Source organism: Carettochelys insculpta, chromosome 4, assembly GCF_033958435.1.
Source record: "Carettochelys insculpta isolate YL-2023 chromosome 4, ASM3395843v1, whole genome shotgun sequence".
Taxonomy (NCBI): domain Eukaryota; kingdom Metazoa; phylum Chordata; order Testudines; family Carettochelyidae; genus Carettochelys; species Carettochelys insculpta.
Genome location: NC_134140.1, coordinates 86,540,084 through 86,559,986, shown reverse-complemented (window position 1 = coordinate 86,559,986; position 19,903 = coordinate 86,540,084). Strand labels below are relative to the sequence as shown.

Below are 19,903 nucleotides of genomic sequence, written 5' to 3'. Positions count from 1 at the left end.
ACTCAGCTGAAGATGGGGACTATTGCATTTGTATTGAGAAAGGGCCTGACTGAAGGGGCTTTTTAAGTGAGGAGTTTCAGGCCAAGATTTTCAAAACTGACTAGCAATTTTGCATGCTCAAGTTGAGATGCCTTATGGTGGCCTGACTATTAGTGCTGAGGATCCATCCTCTGAAGACTGGGATCCTTTGAGGCATCTCAGATTAGGAAACCAAAACCAGAAGTTCCCCAAATCACTAGTTTGAACTCTCTGACTTTGATGAAGGCATTGGACCAAGACAAAAACGGAGGCTGCTGTCCTCTTCAGCTGCAGCCTCAACAAGCCAAATATGTTGGCTGAAAATTTCATTCAGCTTTCTGCCTACCACAGAGGCTTGGCAGTGGCAGTATAAGCTTTTCCCCATGGCACTATAATGTCCCTCGCCTTTCACCTTGAGAAATCCCTCTCTGGATGAGTTTCCCCCAGGATCCCTACCCATTCAGTCCCATCATCTCTGCTTAACAGAGGTGCCAATTAGTGATCATCACCAGGATTTGTTTCTCTGGGATTTGTATTTCTATATTGGGAACTGGGAAGACGCTATTAAACTTATTTCACATGGACCACTGACCAGCTGTCAGATGGTAATAGCATCCATCATCACTATAATAAACAGAATTTGACCCAGTGACTTGGAGATGAAAAACCTCTATGCACCACGTTACAGTCGAATGAACCAGCCAATGCTGTACATTTTGTTTTAAAATATCATTCATCTATATATTTTTCATAAGTATAAAGGACAACACACTACTAAAAAGCAATGCAATTCTTAGTACTGAACAAGTTTAATTCATTGCATACAGGGCTCTCATTTATAAACACCACCAAAACTCAGCAGTTACCCCAGATCTCAGAATGACAGATACATGAAATGCCATCAGGACAGAAATCCCAAAGCTAGCTTGATTTGACAGAGATAGGCTCATGCCGCAGTTCAGATCTAGCAAGAGCCCCTCTTACTGGAAGTTTTCTGAGTTAGGTGCTTGTCTTGCTCATGAGCAAGGAGCCAGCTGCATCTGATCTGAATCTGAATTTCTCAAAAACCTGGGATGTTTGAATCCTGGGGTTACATTCAGTCTTACTGTGAATATCGACATCATAAAACAAGAAAGGGGCAATAGAAACCTGTAGCTCAGGATCTATAAGAACACTGAAAAGAGTTTCAGAGTTACATTTACTTACATTAAACATAATAAGCTGCATTATAAATATGTCTGTGGGAGCGATTTCTTACCTTCTGTCTAGAAACCATCCAAGATTTTATTGTTGGTACCAACACACTGCCAAGAAGAATCTGAGCGGGGTGATAGATCAGTAAGGGAACAGAAATTAAAGACAGGTGCTCATAGCCAGCGAACACTATTTTCAGCATTGGAATCCCTGTGGGCACAAACAAACAAACAGAAAACCAACAGACTTAAGACTCCAACTTTGCTTTTCACTTCAAGGGTCATAGCCAAGCACTTACATTTTACTAAGATTTCGGCCAGAGGAGGCAAAAAGAACATTTCTGCATGCATGAAGACACAAAAGAATCTTGTGAACAAACCCCCCCACTCACAAGATTACATAACTCCAGGGCAGAGGACCTCTCTGCCTCCTCTGGAAGAGCCTTAGAATACCAGAAATGGTTCAAATAGATGTTCCTTAATTGAGTTGAGTGATGTCAAGCTCCAGCCAGAGGCTTGATGCAGATGTGCACTGTGCTGGAGGCTGTAGTGCAGGTGCTGGATGGAGTCCTAGATTCTTCTTATTTTCTCACTCTTTCTTTGCTCTTTCCCCATTTTTTTATTTGTCCCCTTTGACCCTAACCATTTCCTCCCATTCATAACCTTCCCCCGTCCCGCCAGCTGTGTGGAAGCACTGTACACCTACAAGCTCTTGACCCACTGCCTTTCCATTGACAAGCACTCAATCATCCCTGCTCTGACTAATGCATATGGCTCACGTGGAGCCAACCGCCAGGCAAAAGGAACACTTGTTTGTCAGCGAGATAACGTCACTTCCCACTCTGACCATAAGCTTCCAAAGAAAAGGAGGAAGACAAATGTCCTAGTGAACGAATGCAACAGCACAAATCATCCAAAGTAGTTAGTGGGGAACTAGGAAATGGTTAGCAAAGGAGGCTTTGTTCTTGACGAATCCATACTGACTTGATAGCTACTGAGTGACTTTTATATAATAGGCTGATGATGTGAGTTCTGTCCCAACTGGACAAATGCCATATCACCCAGATCACCGCATAATTAACACTCATGACGGCAGCCTGAAAAGAGAGATGAAGGCATGAACATGTGACTAGAAGATGAACAACATGTTCCCTCTTCAGGGGGTTTGGCCATGGTTGCAATTCATTAACAGGGCAGCGTGAGGAAACTTGGACTGACGTGCTATGTCATGCAGATACTGACAGATAAAGGATATCTTAGAGACCTCAGCCTATCACCTTTCAGAAGCACTTTGTGGTTACTTGTTATTGAAGAGAATACATTATTTCGTGCAAAGATGAAACAGAATGAAATTATCCAGTTGCTTACTTCAAATACTTCAAAATGTTTCTTTTAAGACATAGAAAATTATTTCTACTCTATTCATTAAACAGAGGTACAGTTAGGATATGTAACCCATCACTGTCTTGTCTGGACCGCACATGGAATCACATGTGAAAGCTATCCCCTGGGGAGCCTTGAGAGTTCACCCCATTTTATCCCTGATTTAAATACAACTCCAGTGTACACACATTTTGGCCTCAGCCTTTCCAGACAAGGTAGCTGGACAGGTCTTCCTTCTATGTGGCTCCATAATTGGCTAAAGAGGTACTGCTGAGCTGGTGAGATACTTCTTCACTCCTACCAGCTAATGGCTTGGACCCACCAAAATTAGTACTTCTGAAAACACTTACTTCCCCCTACTTTTGCAAACTCTTTCTCTTACAGTCTTCCCAGACTAGGTGCTCTCTCTCCCCCCCAGATGGGCAGCATAAAAACTTCTTGCCCCACATTCATAGTTTCACCTAATCCTGTTCCATGCATTATGCTTAGACCAAAAGATGCTGCCTAAACTCATCCATGTTCATGGTGTCTCCACAGCACTCCACAAGAACTCCTTTCAATCCATACGAGCAGTTTCTTTACATAAAACCACTGCTTCCACTCCTCCAAGTCCATACTCTTACTAGTAGTCTTTATTTATGTGTGTATTCCCAATGGAAACCCGTTACTATAATACAGGCCTGCAGGACTGCATCCAACATTATTAAACACCTTTATAGGCCCATCATCAACCTAAAAAGTGGAGACATGTAAAGCTTTTTTTGTTGTGCCATGCAACAATCAGAAGGATACAGCCTGCTAGACTTCTGAAAGGCAGGCAGGATTCCACCTGGAGTGGAAAGAGAATTCCCCAAGTTGCAGGGACATTCCTGAACTTTCAAGGCTTTCTTGGGTTAGTGAACACAATATATTTTGATAGATATATGATGGATAGTTGCATGGCTAAGGAGTATAATTGGCAACAGCTGGCCACCATGCTATTTTTGCACAATGAAAATAGCTTTATTGCATAACAATTTGCCAGCCCAAACTTTAGAACTTCAAGCATGGAAGAAAAAAAAAAAAAAGAAGAATATGGTTCTCTAAATACAAGAAAGCAATCTTAAAAATGTCTTCATTGGTAAGCATACTACTTCCATCAAAATTAATAATAATAATAGTAATAATAACAACAATAATGTACTTAGCACCAAGATAACATAATTTGATCTAGAGATCTGAATGCACTTTACAAAGGTGAATTATTCCACATTTACATACGGAGGAACTGATACATACAGAGAGCTTTAATATCTATCCTAAAGTCACACAGGAAACTAATGACAGAAGCAGAGCTAGAAACCCTGTCTCCTAATCCTGCCCTAGATCCAAAGTAATAGACATGTTCTTCAAAGTTCTGGGCTGAGAACAAGCACAAGACATTTAAGCTTAAAAACTGATGGTGGGGAGGGGATTTAGGAGGAGGGGATTATGAGTCAGTAAAACTGGGAAGTAAAAGGAAGGCTGTCACCCATAACTCTAAAATATTATCATGCATGTGGCAATATAACTAGATTGTTGAGTACCAAGTGATCCTTAATTCATGGATTGTTTACACACATGGCAACCATAGCGTTTTGTGAGCTATTAATGTTCAATCACAGTAAATACCCATAATTTACCAGGAAAAGCTGACTACAGGTGGGGGTGGGGTAACATTCCAGGTATGAATTAATTAAGAAAAAATACTATTTATTTTTCATGCACTTCCTGCTTACTGCAAATGAAGCTTTTGCCACCTTGAAAGTGTTTGTACTAAATACGACATTGGGAAGTAACACAGATTAGATGCTCAGAAACTCATGTCACTAACGGTGAAAACAAAGAGTTGGAAACTGGCTTTTTATTAGCTAAAAATAAAATACTCCTTATATTTTTAAAAATGTGGTAAATACAAATGTTTGTTTGTCATGTGTATTGCCAAGCAATACTCAAAACGCCTTTAATCCCAGTAAGAGCCCATAGGGATACAACTGTAGTTCTACGTAAAACTTAACAATTCATGAAATAAAAAGCACCCAAAGACATTATCGTACACCTGATAAGAACATCTCGCAAGCGCATAATTTTCGAGGCGCAAGAGAAGAAAGGTTTGATCTGGAAACCTGTTACGTTATTTTGCTTTGTCCTCCTGTAACAGACACAAACTGGCTTCTTTTTTAAAATGGTGTAAAAACAAGCAAGCAAGAGGCAGAGCCTCCAGCTCGATTCCTAGGCTGAGCATGTACGTGAAGTTGCAGCCTGCAACACATTTTTATGGTGAGGCTGCGAACTGCTGTTAGCTGAAGTTACAAGAGAAACTCTGACTGAAACAGGAGTGACATGAGCAGGTGCTGCCGTAGCAAAAATAGGCAAAGTGAAGGGGATGAATTTAAATCTTTCAGATGGCGAGCAAGAAATGAAGGTGCAATGCAAAAAGGATCTGGTTATCTTTATTTTGGTCTGTCTGCTCCTGTTTTGTTCATCACTTATAGCATACTACTACTGACTCTAATGTAGTAAGATAGCGAGAGCAGGACTGAGCTAGTTCAGTGCAAGTTTGCAAGGTACCAAAGCACATGGGAGGGGGGGAGAGGGGGAAATAAGGCCAGTTTGACACCTCTCCGGTTTTCTCATAATATGTTGAGTTTCTCACCTCATTTTCCATGCATTTTATCAACATATGTGCTGTGCTACCTGATGGTTAAAACGTGGTTTTGTGTACCCAGACAGGTATTGCTGCATGCTCTGGGTGGTGGATTTTGTTTAATTTTTTCTTAATAGTCTTTGAGCCAGCTTTTTTCCCCTCACACTATTGGCTTTACTGGCATTAGTCTTGAATTACTCAGCCGTCAGATGGAGGGAAATCAGTCTGTCTTATTTTTTGCTAGGATTTTAGATTTTGCTGTGGCTTCACTATATAATCTCCATAATGTAAAAGAGAACTGACCAAATAAATTCTAACAGACGTGGTCAGTCACGCACTCATTCACCTCCCAAGGAAAGAGGCAGTCATGGGACCTGATTAGATGAGAAACCAGCACCTCATAGGATTAGAAGATGAAAAGTAGAAAGGAAAAACCAACACGATCACCCAAAACATCTCCTCTCCGCTGGAGAAAAATAATGAGAAAACATCTAGACACACATCCATCTTTCCAGTCAGACTTTCCTTATTTATCACTCCCTCAGGCTTGCTTGTTTGTTCTCCTTCTCCTATGTGCACTCATTCCTCATGTGTTCCTCTCAGTCTTCGGCTCTTCTATTCCCATGGGCTCTCTCTCTTTCTTTTCTTCTGGTTTTTGATGTTCTCCCTTCCCTCAGAGCGTTCTGTTCCTGCATACTCGCTTTCCTTCCTTTTCTCAGTTCTTGCCCTTTAACTGGTGTTCTTCTGCTGCATGAGAGTCCCAATCCTCCTCTCACTTACGGCAATGAAAATCAGGTGTAATTCCATTGAAGGCAATGAACGGCCTTACATGAGCGTGAACAGGTGTTACGAGAGGAGAGCTGGCTTGTGGCTCTGGATTCCCATTTCTACCAGATGTTTCTGGCTCTTTTCCCATGTGTTTCACCACTCTTTACTACAAACATTAAAGCACTTTGTGATACAAGTGCTTGTGGCCCAGAGAGGATCCAGTACGTTGGTCACTAAAGGTGTTAGCTATTTCCTTCCTGGATTGGGTTTAAAACTGGGGGAGAAGGGTGCTCAATGGCTCAGTTAAGAGGCTAACAAGCCAGTCAGTTGGGAATAGTTAAAAGGACAAAAAAGGAAGCCCAGGAAAGAGGCAGGTAGAGATCAGAGGATACAGGCTCACAGGATGGCATTATCTTCCCCCTCACACTCCAGAGAGTCGGTTAAGGAAAGTTTACTTTCAGTTGTATGTGGCTGCAGAAGGCTGTCCTGGTGAATTGGGAGTACGGACATAAAAAATAATATGTTGGGGCTTATATTCTCAGAGGTGATTCAGAGGGTGTAGCAACTAGCTTGTTACACATCCAGAGTAGATATGCGAATAGCAGAAAAGGTGCTTGCCCAGCCTTCATGGCTAACAATCATGGAGGGGTAGCTACAACACAAGGGGCTTGTCTACACTAGCTCCCTGCTTCGAAGGGTGCATGGTAAGTAGGGTGTTGGGAGTTTAACAACGAAGTGCTGCAGTGCGTATGCAGCACTTCATTAAGCAAACTCCACCCCCCCTCCCCCGCAGCAACTTTGAAGCATTAAACTTCGAAGTGCCAGCTCATGTCGAAGCAGGGCTTGTCTACACTAGCTCCCAAGGGTACTGAAAAGCTCCCCTAACCTACATAGGTCTGCTAAATTGGTCCCAAGATCAGTCTGGACAGCACTAATCTAAGGCCACCAATTCTCTAGTAACTAACTCATTGAAATCCATTTCTTCTTCCCCCAGTCTTGCATCCAGTGTAACCTCACTCATCTTTCCTTGCCTCTCCCCTCCCCCACATCACATTACTTTCACTTTTTCTTGTCTCCTTTATATAGAACCCTATGAAAATATCATGCCACACTTCATTTAAATTTAGTTAACTGTAAAATTAAAAAAAAAAATCAAGATTTGAAAGTATTTTAAAGCAAATTTAAGCATAGGGCTCTTTTAATCTCATTATCATTGCAGTCATATAAATGAAGCAAATTAATTTTAATGCTCCAAGGTACTGAGTCTGTGCCACCATGGTTGACAGGATTCAACCAGACTTTATGAGATGGCATTTGACTTTATGGAAGTGAGCACTATGCACACATTTACAATTTTACAGGGACTTTAAGCTGTCATGCTGAAAAGTGTTTATAAAACATTAATCAAAAAGTGCCTCTTTAATACAATGCATTGTCTGAAAGATGTTAGAAGGCACATATTGTAAATGGAATTCTTTTTCTGACTAAAGTCATTTCTACCCAAAGCGTTTCCCCACTGCTACACAAGTACACAGTGTGGATAGATAAAGAGCACTTTCTCAGCACATTACTACCTGATCCAAACACTTGGGAAATCACTAATGTACAGCATGCCATATTTCCATGTCACACATGACACATTTGTCTAGAATTACCCAACAGAGTTTGACATTGCAGCATATTCTATAGCAGAGCTTTCAACTGACATCTGCCAAGTAAGAACTTCAAGTAAGAGCTTTCTTCTTCTAACAAGCCAGGAAGAGTTTTCTTTTATCCTATACCCATGATGGAAAGGATAAAACAATAAAGTACCAGAACTCAGTTTTTCTATTTTAATATGTTTATTTTATGCTCTCTGAATTTGGAAGCACCTTCACTGCAGCGTTTCATCACTTGCTGTTTTCTATAGTGCTGCTATGATTTGAGAAAACTTAATATAACATTTAATTACGACCAAAATACAAGCTATTATCTTCCATCTCCAAACCCGAATTATTGCTATCTGTTGCACTTATTTACTTTATTCGTCAGTTATTTTTCCCCTTACATGTCTGTACACCAAAGCATTTATCCCAAAACCTTATTACATATTACTGAACCATATTCTAAATAATTTGCAGATTGCACATTTGAGAAACTGCTAAATTTTCACTCGGAGGAACTTATCTGGAACAACGGAAAGGGAATTCTGTTGAATGTATGGACACACAAGACATTCAGAAGATCAGAGGAAAAAGTAAATATCACAAAAACAATAATTAAACTACAGTTGCTGGTCTATAGATTTGTAATATTTTATTCTACTTGTCTACACATTTCTAGTGAGTCAGTTAGCACAGTTATCTAAGAATCATATGCAGGAATTATGACAGTACTGAATAATACTAGCTTCTCTGTCTCTAAGTGATACTGCTTTTTTGCAGGATCGCTTTGGGAGTTGTATTCTAAAGGAAGCCTGCCAAGGAATCAGAAGCCCTCTATATTGAGGCAATGCCTGTTCACAGAGGTGAGTCTTGCACTGGGACCTGTCTGACACAGGGAAGACACCAGCTCAGTTTGATTGTCAGTAGCAGGGAGTTCCATAAGGCCATACCATTAGGAACACACTACTAAGCATCCTCTGAGAATTCCCCTGGCGGTTTAGCCAGCCACGTACTCCCTGCTATGGCAGTATTCTCAGAGGGGTTCGGAGAGAAAGGTAATCATGGATACAAGTAGTTTCTAACTTATTTAGATTTAGAAGATGAGAACAAAGTGGTTAAAGCAGACAAGGACTTGGATGGAGAGATGTTGAGCACAGGGCACTGGTGACATACCCTGATCAACCTGTCTTTTTCAGGGGAGATGCTGCAAGTTGTAGGAGACAGAGCTTTCATATGGCCGTCATGGTCATTCTAGGCAGAACACTCTGCCTAGCTTAGTTCTGATGTGACATGTGATATATTACCAGGTAATATATTGGCTAGGTCTGCGACTTAGAGAAAGAAACACAAACATCTGGTTAGCTGTAGATGAAAGGTGGTGTTTCTGGCTCCCATTTTGAAGACCCCTAAACAGCACAGCACAGCACAGCACTTTATTTACTATTTGGCATATGCAACCTGATGAAGCTGAGCCTGACCGTTCTTATCAACAATGTTCAGGGTATGAAGAGTTCCAGAAAGTCTTTGCATTCCTCAGGAAAGGGCTCACAACCTTCATGTGCTGTAAATAAGCTCCTAACTTTCAGAATAAGCCAAAAATCAAGCCAACCCGATTTCAAAGCAAGGCCGAAACAAGCCATTCCCCAAAACAACCCCAACATTTATGTACCCTACGTCCTTCCCAGCATGCAGTCTGGGTTCTGGGACTGCAATGGGCCTGCTGTACACCCTGAACTCTCTCCCTCTTGCCTCCCTCATGCCCATGCTGCCCTTCCTCCCCACACTTGCCAGGAGCCAAAAAAAAAGGCGCCACGCCAAAAGAAGCAACAAGCTCTAAGTCAAGAGCTAGCTAACATACATTAATCACCTGACAATTAAGCATAAAACCAGACCAACTTCTGCTTTATGGCTTATGGTTATCTGTGCCACTGAAATTATGCTGCAGCACGAATTCCATGTCTGGTACAAAAATCAGCTGAGAAGGCTCCATTGCCTTGGTGGTAAATTAAACCCTGCTTGGCATCGCGTCAGAGACAAGATAATTATTTGTCACTTTCTTTGCAGACCTGGGTGACAGTGTGCCTGAAATAATAGACAGGCTGGAATTTAGTTCGATGTTGATTATTGTTGTGTGTGATGACCAAGCCCACACTGGAGTGCAGTTCTTTGCTACTGAGTAACAGAGCCCCCAAGGTTGAAGTGCATAACATTGGGCTGCTGGCACATCATGTTGTTCCAGGTATTTCCCAAGCAGGATGATGTGCATTTTGACCTTGTCACTGTCATTGTGAGACAGTCACAATATGTAAGAGTTCTGTGCGATTTGATCCTAGACCAGGTGTAAATTGTGCTTATTTGCTGACCACTGAGTGTTATCTTCAGCTCTCTGCCCATTAGTACATGATATAAGACTATAAGAACGACAATACTAAGTCACATTAGGTCCATCTAGTCTTGGATCCTGTCTTCTGACAGTGGCCAGTGCCAGGTAACCTAGAGAGAACAGGTAATCAAGTGATCTATTCCCTGTCACAGCAGATAGGGACATTATCCATGCCCCAATAGCCATTGAGGGACCTATCCTCCGTGAACTTATCTAGTTCTTCTTTGAACCCTGTTATAGTCTCTGCCTTCACAGCATGCTCTGGCAGAGAATCCCCCAGGTTGACTGGGAGCTGCATGAAGAAATGCTCCCTTTTGTTTATTTTAAACCTGCTGCCTATTTATTTCTCTTGGTGAACACAAGTTCTTATATCATGAGGAATAAACGACACATTTACTTTTTCTACACTCTTCATGATTTTATAGACCCCTATCATATCCCCGCTCAGTCATCTCTTTTCCAGTTTTAAAAGTCCCAGTCTTATTAATATCCCTCCTATGAAAGCTGTTCCATAACCTTAATAATTTTTGCTGCCATCTTAAAAAAGGGATAGGATGTTAGGAATTATTAAAAAAGGGATCGATAATAAGACAAAAGATATCATACTTCCCCTATATAAAACTATGGTACGCCCACATCTTGAGTACTGCGTGCAGATGTGGTCTCCTCACCTCAAAAAAGATATATTGGCATTAGAAAAGGTTCAGAAAAGGGCGACTAAGATGATTAGGGGTTTGGAACGGGTCCCATATGGGGAGAGGCTAGAGAGACTGGGACTTTTCAGTCTGGAAAAGAGGCGATTGAGGGGCGATATGATATAGAGGTATATAAAATCATGAATGGTGTGGAGAAAGTGAATATAGAAAAATTATTTACCTTTTCCCATAATACAAGAACTAGGGGACACCAAATGAAATTGATGGGTAGTAGGTTCAAAACTAATAAAAGGAAATTTTTCTTCACACAGCGCACAGTCAACCTGTGGAACTCCTTGCCGGAGGAGGCTCTGAAGGCCAGGACTCTATTAGGGTTTAAAAAAGAGCTTGATAAATTTTTGCAGGTTAGGTCCATAAATGGCTATTAGCCAGGGGTAAAGTATGGTGCCCTAGCCTTCAGTACAAGGGCAGGAGATGGATGGCAGGAGACAAATCACTTGATCATTGTCTTCTGTTCTCCTTCTCTGGGGCACCTGGCATTGGCCACTGTCAGCAGACGGGATACTGGGCTGGATGGACCTTTGGTCTGACCCAGTATGGCCGTTCTTATGCTATCTTTCTGAACCTTTTTCAATTTCAATATACCACTTGTGCATGCAGTATTCAAGAGGTGGGAATTCCATGGATTTATACACAGGCAATATGATATTTTCTGTCTTGTTATGTATCCTTTTCTTAATGATCCCCAACATTCTCTTAGCTATTTTGACTGCTACTGCAAACTGATTAGATGTTTTCAGACAACTATCCACATATATCTAACTTAGATCCCATCACATTGTATGTATAGCTGGGATTATATTTTCCAATCTGCATTACTTTGCATTTATCAGCACTGAATTTCATCTTCCATTCTATTGCATAGTCACCCAGTTTTGTGAGACCACTTTGTAGCTCTTCGTAGTTGGCTTTGGAATTAATTATCTTGGGTAGTATCTTTTGTCTTACTTCTACTAGGTATGAGGAGCCACCAACCTCAATTTCAAGAACAGCGGAGGAAGAGGAACAACTGGATACAACAGCAAAAGAAAAACAGTCTAAGGAAGTTGTGCAACAAAATGGTGAGGGATTAAAAGAGTTTGATGGGACAATAGACAGAAGTCCCAAATCAGGGACAGTCCTTCAGCTTGGCAACTTTGGCAAGCCAGTGTTTACCCAAACGAACAAACCATTTTATTTGCAGGCTATGCATGGAAGAACGAACACTGGCCTAGATTCACAAAGAGACTCAGGAGTTGTGATGGTGAACACTGAGGAGCTGAACTTTTAGATGACTAGAAAAACCACAGGAACAGTGATTCACAAGGCCTGAGTTAGTGCCTACATGGGGACAGATGGGTTCCTGAGACCGAGATTCACAAAAGCCAACACACTAGGTGGATTGTCTGTTGAAATCCCTTCTCCTCATCGGTTGGAGGAGGAATTTGAACTGGCTCTGACATCTCTGATGAGCACCCTAATCACTGACCTAAATGTGAGGAAGTCCTCTCTCTCATCATCCTTGCTGTCTTATGTGAAAATGCTTGAGGGATCTAGTCTGTTAGGAATGCTCATAGCCAGACCAGGCGCCACAAGAATTATACAGGTTTATCCTTTGTCCTCCCTGGTTTGTGCATTGCTCTGGTATTTTGGTGGGAGACAAGTACCCCGACTTGAGGCAGTAGTATACGTGCCCAGAGGCAAGGACACAGGAGCAGAGATAGCTTTTTATAGCAAAAACGTGGGTGCTGAGTGAATTTAGGCATCCACAGGATTCAGTCGCAGTTTTGTGAATAGCAAGAGAGCCTAAAGCTGGGACTTGTGTGTGTAAGAACCTTTGTGAATCAAGCCAGTGACACTGGAGCATTCAAAATAGAACTCACGCAGATATCACATGAGACTGGATGCCTGTTAACCTCCTTTGGGATACAGATGAATCACTGTTAACATTTTACTTGGGACCCAAAGTTATTTTGGACTGCAGGAGAATCACTTCTTTGACATTCGGCCCTGTGTGAGAGTGGTATCAGCTGCAGGACATTCTGTGGGTCTGAGATACATATAAAAGCAAAAGTGGAAGATTAATGGAAGAATGAGAATCTGTAACATATGTCTAGACAAAGAAGGCCTGAAGGTCTAGGATTTGGCTGAACAATACATAATACACAGCACAGAAAGCAAAACAAACCTTTGTGGAACTAGGCATAAGACAAGGACTGAGAGAGCATAACCATGGGTGTGAAAGCAGTAATTAAGACTTTAATTATAGACCCATACCTCACTGCAGAGGGGTCTGGAAGTCTGCTCTCCAGCTGAGGGATAAATAAGAGTGCTTCTTCCTCTAAATACTAGCCTATGTTCAGGAAAAGGACTAACATGTCAGCATGAGTGATGGTATCTGTCTCTCACAGATGCCAATCTGAGCCCACAAAGGGGTAGCACTGATAACTGTATACTGTTGCCACAGTATGTACTGCTTATTGTTCTTTTTTCTCAAGGCCATATAGGAATGTACCTGAGGAAAAACATATCGGGAATGCCAGCTGTCATTCCTAAAGACCTGGATTTGGAATTTAATCTATCTCCTACAAGAGAAAACTCAAGGGATGACACTTTTGTATTCACATATAAACATGAGCTCTGGGCGGAGCACTTATGTAATTAATTTTTTAGACTATGGACTTATTATGTCTTGCTGCTAGCACCTATGTTAGGGGCTCAGGAACTCCCACCCCATCGCTTCTCTCTGCCCAACGGCACCCTATATAATTCATTGTAATCAGTTGTTTTTAGTCTCACTGAGCCTAACAAGCAAAGTAACACTCCTCAAGCTGTGTGTGGTAAAGTCCTTGTGCTGGAATCTACACAGTGTGAAACTTCTGTTCCTTCATAAATAACAATGCAAATGGAGGGAAAAAAGAATGTATTGTTTGATCTACATATGGTTTTCCAATGGGGGTGTTCACATTGGAAGTGATGTTTAATGAATGACCTAAGCAATCTCACCAAATGCTAATAATGAAACATTAAACACCAACTACTGAAGACTGTTGCCTCTGACTCAGGAACACCTTAACATGACTGACAATATCGTACAAGTAATTAATTATCAGGGCATTCAATAATGAATCAAACCACATAAATCTTACTTTAAACACTAGCTTGTCTCTAAAACGGGTCCTAGACACATGAGTGGCAATGGTGTAGCCTATCTTGGTCTACTTCAGAGATATTTTATTGACTGTACTTCAAGTCATAGTTCACAGAAACAAAAGTCAGTGCACACTTAGAGGTTCATCTTGTACTTCGTTGCTATTGAGATGCGTGTGTGTACTAAGTGACTGCGGAAACAACCTTGATGGTCTATAATTCTAGTAGCCAATAATTTTATGGAACAATGCCATGTCATGGACTTTGATATTATGGAGATAAATGGATAGATTAAGGGAGAGACATCCAATATTCTAAAGATTGAAAATATTATTAATTTGCTATTTCCCTGAACAAAATTATTCTCTGCAGCACAGTGGATGCCAGGACTTGTAGAGACATCAACGTTTTGGCTCGGTAACGGACAAGATGGAAATACTTATATACATTATTCCTATTGTATCTGAGTACATGCAAGAAACGAATCCTACTTTGATTTCCTCCTTATACATCAATCCAAGTGAAAAACACAGTTGCATAAACTAAACAGCTTTTCCTCTTCCCCGCTTTCACTATGTTCTTAGCCCATGTAAGTGCCAGATATCAGACTCTGAAAACACTAGTCACAACTCTGTCTTTTAATTTTCTTCTCAGCCTTTTTTTTTTCCTCTCCTTTCAACAAAGGAAGGTGCTGGTAAAAAAGAAAAAAGAGGATGAAAAGATTTAGTTTCCCCATCAGCTGGGCAGGGACTTTGCAAGCAACAGTTTTCTACCCACATGAGAGAGAGAAATACTGTCTTTCATCCATTTGACTGTAAAATGCTGAGAATTAGGATGGTGGTGGGATTAGTAACGCCGACAGCTGTGGGAGAGTTATCCCCATCCAGCCTCCCAGCAATTCCCCTTCTAATTCCACTACTACTTTCCCAGTGTGTTCTAAAAAAATATCCTTGCACCCACAGTTCCAGAAGTGTCTGAAGCTAGCAGCTAAGAATGGCTGCCAACCGGCACACAGAGGGCAGCGCATGTAGCTGGGATACTCCCACAGATGCTCAACGACAGCTTCAACACTCTCAATACTTTTACTATAGGTGACATTCGTAGCCTGTGCCAGCTTGGGATAAAGGGATTTTGAGTCAGGTCCAAACTTGGAGCTCCCCAAGGGTGGCCCCTGTCAGTTATCTGCTGAATATAACGTAGTTTCTTAAGTAGATAAATTAACTTTAACTGTTTTTGGTGGAGAGAGAGGGTTGGGAGGGCTCTTGTGTCATTATCATTTTACAGCTGGATGATTGTAGCATTTTTTTGTTATTATAAAGAGGTATGAGCTTGCTGCCATTAAAACCTGCAATCTGTTTTTTAGTGTCTGATCCAATTAAGCATACATCTGGCAAGACACATAACCAAATAAATAATGGGAGAGGTGCAACTCTGAAATGACAATTGTTATTCATCGATCTCTTTTTGGAAGTCGAGATTGAGAGATGTAAACTTCAAGTGAATGAGATCTCCTGGGTGAGATTCTTCAGTTCAAACACAGTAAACAACGGTTGTTTTCTGATGCACATTTTAGTACTGCTGGAGGCAAACTTTCTAAATATTAATAAAAAACCTACTACTGGCAGAGTGTGCAGTTGAATAGGAAACACTGGGAAACAAGCCAGCGCTAGATTTCTTGCCCATGTTCAAAATCTAATAAAAAAAGCATATGTTTCAGGTCACAAAAAAAGGAAGATCACCTAATTTCCTATGAAGTATGGAATCGTAAGAGAGATCAAAACTCCATGAAGAGCTGCAGAAGAGGCATATGATATCATGAATCTCACAACACAACAACAGAAAAGCCGGTGCTGTGTCCAAGCTCCACGAAGACTAATTTATACACTGACATTTCTTTATTTGAATTAGATCTGCTAGCGCACCGGCTCCCAACGTTTTCCAGACAGGGACCCATTTTGACAATTCAGGAAGACTTGGTGACCCAAGGCGATTTAAAAATGCAGGGGAGGAGGGCGGTGTGATAACTAGCTAATTTTGCACCTAAAGCAAGAATATAAAATTGCACCCCCTCATATTTATATATTCATTATAGTTATTTCATAGAAAAAGGGAAAATACATAAACAATAAAATCATAACGCTATTTTTAATATAGTTAATTATTTTATTATTATAGTCGATCTGTGTTGTGGTGGGGAAAGACCCTCAACTCCAAATCGTTTCCCCACCACTACCCCAGCTTAAAGCCCACACTCAAAGGATGGAGGGATTGTGGGGGAGCCACCCTCAGGGGCTGGGAGGAGTCACACAGAGCCTGGGGAAGTCACACTCACGTGAGGAGGCTGGAAGGGTAACACTCGGGGCTGGGGGTTCACGCTCAGGAGAGTTGGGGGACTGGGGGGTCCTACTCAGGGGCTGAGACTCACACTTGGGTTGGGGGCTGGGATGATCACACTCAGAGGCTGGAGGGGCTGATGGAGTCACACTCAGGGGCTGGGGAGCTGAGGGACTGGGGGAATCACACTCGGGCACCTTTGGAGTCACACTCAGAGGCTGGAGGGACTGGGGAGGTCAGACTTAGGGGTTGCAAGGAGTCACACCTGGGCTGCGTGGGTCATACTCAGGGCTGGAGGTGCTGGGAGGGTCACACTCGGAGGCTGGGGCAGCAGGAGGATCACACTCAGAGGCTGAGGGTCACGCGCAGGGGCTGGGGGGGGAAACACAAACAAAACATGAAGACTGACAAATCAGCTACATAGATCGGAAGAGGGGTAGGAGTGGGGGAAGGGAGGAGAGGCAAACATTACTTACTGCAAGTGTCTATTAAGTGGCTTGCCTGGGGTAGCTCCGAATATCAAAGGTCTTTGCAATGCATAACTACTTCTCTGTTGATAGAGAGAGCTGCTGGATGTAGCAGCATTAAGAAGCTGCAAATGCCTTCTTTAAGATCACTTTGCAGCTGCGAGACGCTGGTGACCCTTAACAAATCTAATGGAGACCCATGTTTGGGTCCCGACCCCTAGGTTGGGAATCCCTGTGCTAGTGGATGATCTTCCTGAATATATGCCCTTGTGGAAGCTCCTTTGTACTGCACTCGTAGAACAAAGAGTTCATAAAGGACACGGTGGGAGACAAGGTGTCAGAGCATTGCTTCCCCCTGAGGCTGTCACTACCCGGCACATGAGAGCAAGGCTGAGTGTGCTCTGATTTTTTGCCTGGGTTCCATATGTCTACTTGCCTATTGTATTCTGTCACATTGAAATGTATGGTGTACTTTCGCTTTGTGGGTGAATCTGAAATTGCCACAGGCTAGCCTGGCAAGCCAGAGGGTACTTCAATTCACTTCAGCAAACATAATTATACACATATTCACAAACACGAGCCCACAGTTACCGTTTGATCTAGCTCAGCACACCATGGCAAAGTCCCTCATAAAGAGCCCTGGTAATGGAGATTTGGCTGAAGGAAAAAGTTGCAAAGGAGTGACTGCTTCACTTGGATTGGGGTGAGATCATGAGAGCAGGGTCTGAACAGCTAAACAAATGGGCAGGGCAGATGGGTGCGATGACAGATTCGCTGATTCATCACATGCCAACAAAAAACCTACTGCATGGTGTTGTGGCTAAAACTGGATACTCCCTTCTGGGTGAGTAGGAATGCTAGGCATTCCTGCAACCTACTGGCTCTGTCTTGGCAGTGGGACAAAGAGGGTGCAGAGGCTTATGCAGGAGGAGAACATTTAAGCTACCTCCACCCCAGAAGCCTTGAAATGGGATTTGGTGTCTTGAAAACATTGAGAAATTCCAACCATCAAAGTGATCTGAAGAAGTGGGTCTGTCCCACGAAAGCTCATCACCTAATAAATTATTTTGTTAGTCTTTAAAGTGCTACTGGACTGCTTTTTGTTCGAGCCATCAAAGTTTGCCTCCCCTTGATGTCTAGTGAGAAAGGCAGGTGACAACTGGATAAAGCAGAACCATGACTTGATAACCAACACTGCACCTCACAAACACGTTTGGGAGGGAACCAGTCATGGGTGGGAGGGTGCAGAAAGTGTGTAGCCAGGTCTAGAGAACTGATCAACCATGCAAAGAGGCATATAGGACTTCTAATCAGACTAGAGAGCCCTTTGCTTTTTCGGAAACCTTTTGAAGTTTTTACGAGAAGACAGGGCTGCTCTTTGCAGCCAGCTGTGGAATGGGAGGAGAGTCTATGAAAGGAATACCGAAAAGAATAACTTTCTTTGGCTTCTTGGCTCTGCCTTCAGCAACAGTAATATAGTTTGGGAGTAACTTCAATCACACTAAATGACAAAAGGTTCTGGAAACTTCTGTAAATGAATCGGGGTCCTAGTGCTCTCTGCGTACATCTAGATCTCCTTTCAACCTGAAGCACTAGGCCTAATCTTTTGAAGTAAGTGCTACCTGCTGGGAAGAGAGAAAGCACTAGGTGGGGTGGGAAAGAAAGACAGCTCACTGGCCTTGAAAGCCCAGAGCTGTGAGTTCAGTCCTTGAGAGGGTCATTTAGGGGTCTGGGGCAAATAGTTTAAAAAAATCTGTCCGGGATGGTGGTAGGTCGTGCTGTGAGTGCAGGGGACTGGACTCTACGATCTCTCAAGGTCCCTTCCAGTTCTGTGAGCTAGGTATACATATCTCCATTTATCATCACTGTCCTGGTAGTGGCAAGGGGGAGACACACCAAAGAATTTAGAAGAAAAACAAACTTGAAACTGACCTCAGGAACACAGATTTGAAGAATCCACACTAACAGTAGGCACTTTATGAAGAGCTGGTACCAAAGACAGTTTGCCTATCAACATACCCATTAGAAGGCCAGGCAATTTCTTATACAGGTACTAGGAAGAGAACAGAGCTGGAAACATGTCTTCACTAATGACCCTTCTACGACTTCATATCTTTCTAGGAATTCAGAAGCAAAAGTGGATTCAACAGGCATAGACCATGGATCGCGCCCTTTAAAGTTTCAATTGAGGACTTCATTTACAGTGTCTATTGTGACTATGAAGACCCACACGAGAGTGACAGTCATTGCTGCATCTCTTGCAGATGTCGTGGGTGTCTGGCAAGTCCTTAGTGTGCTTTCTGTGCAACCCCTGGCGCTCATTCTCTACGCCAATCAAGCAAGAGCTTATAACCAGTATCTGTTGCCTCCCGTGTTGATGCAACACTGTTCAGTGATGCCAGAGTACCTCTCCGGGCGTGAGCCTGGGCACTTATTATGGAGACACTGGGCTGCCCAGACACCAGTGTCCCCCCCTCTGCTTTACTGATATAGTCCAAAGGAGAGGATAACCTCCATGGCTGGTACCAGCTCAGCTGCAGGAGTTGCTGGGACAGTGCCAGAAGTTGACACCGAACCGCCTTCAGACTCCACTCCGGATTTTTTGTCAGGGTTTACTCCCTTAGCCGTTCTCCTTCCCAGGATAACCCACAAGGCAGTGGGGTGTGGAGAATGTGATTCAACGGGACGTCTATGAATCTAACAATTTTAGTGAAAGTTGGGTGTACGCCTTGGTCCAGATACAGCTTCTAGCCTCGTGTTCCTTCAAATGCCACCCCCTACCAACCAGAATAATCACTTATGCAGGCTGAGTTGCAGAAAAGTCACTTTCACTTAGACTTCTCTATCAGGTTAGACAAAAAGAAGACATATAGCCAGAAAGCAGCAGCAAGTAGCTGATAATCCAGCAAATGTTGCCATTTTGTCTTCATGTAAATACTGAACAAAAGGAGTTTCAAGTTCATCCTCAAAAACTCACACATGAAGGCATTTGGAGAACACCAGTAAGTGCACAGTAAGTGTGCCAGTAAGTGTTCCTTTTGGGATTCTACACAGGAACTAAATGGAACCACTCATATGCTTAAAATTAGGCACATGCATTATATCACTTTGCTGAATCAGGACCACAGAGTACAAACCTGAAATCATGGGAACTGAGAGCATTTAGCAACATACATGAAGTGCTCATTATTCCTGCAGGTTCAT

General features: G+C 42.4%; 1 protein-coding gene across 2 annotated transcripts in view; it reads right to left on the bottom strand.

Moving 5' to 3' along the window:
- Positions 1-19,903, bottom strand: part of SLC10A7 (solute carrier family 10 member 7) — a 194,192-nt gene that overhangs the window by 7,389 nt on the left and 166,900 nt on the right. For both annotated transcript variants that reach the window (XM_074993227.1, XM_074993228.1), the window contains one exon: positions 1,277-1,422. In XM_074993227.1, coding sequence (XP_074849328.1) covers positions 1,277-1,422 — 146 coding nt within the window. The remainder of the gene's footprint in view (positions 1-1,276; positions 1,423-19,903) is intronic.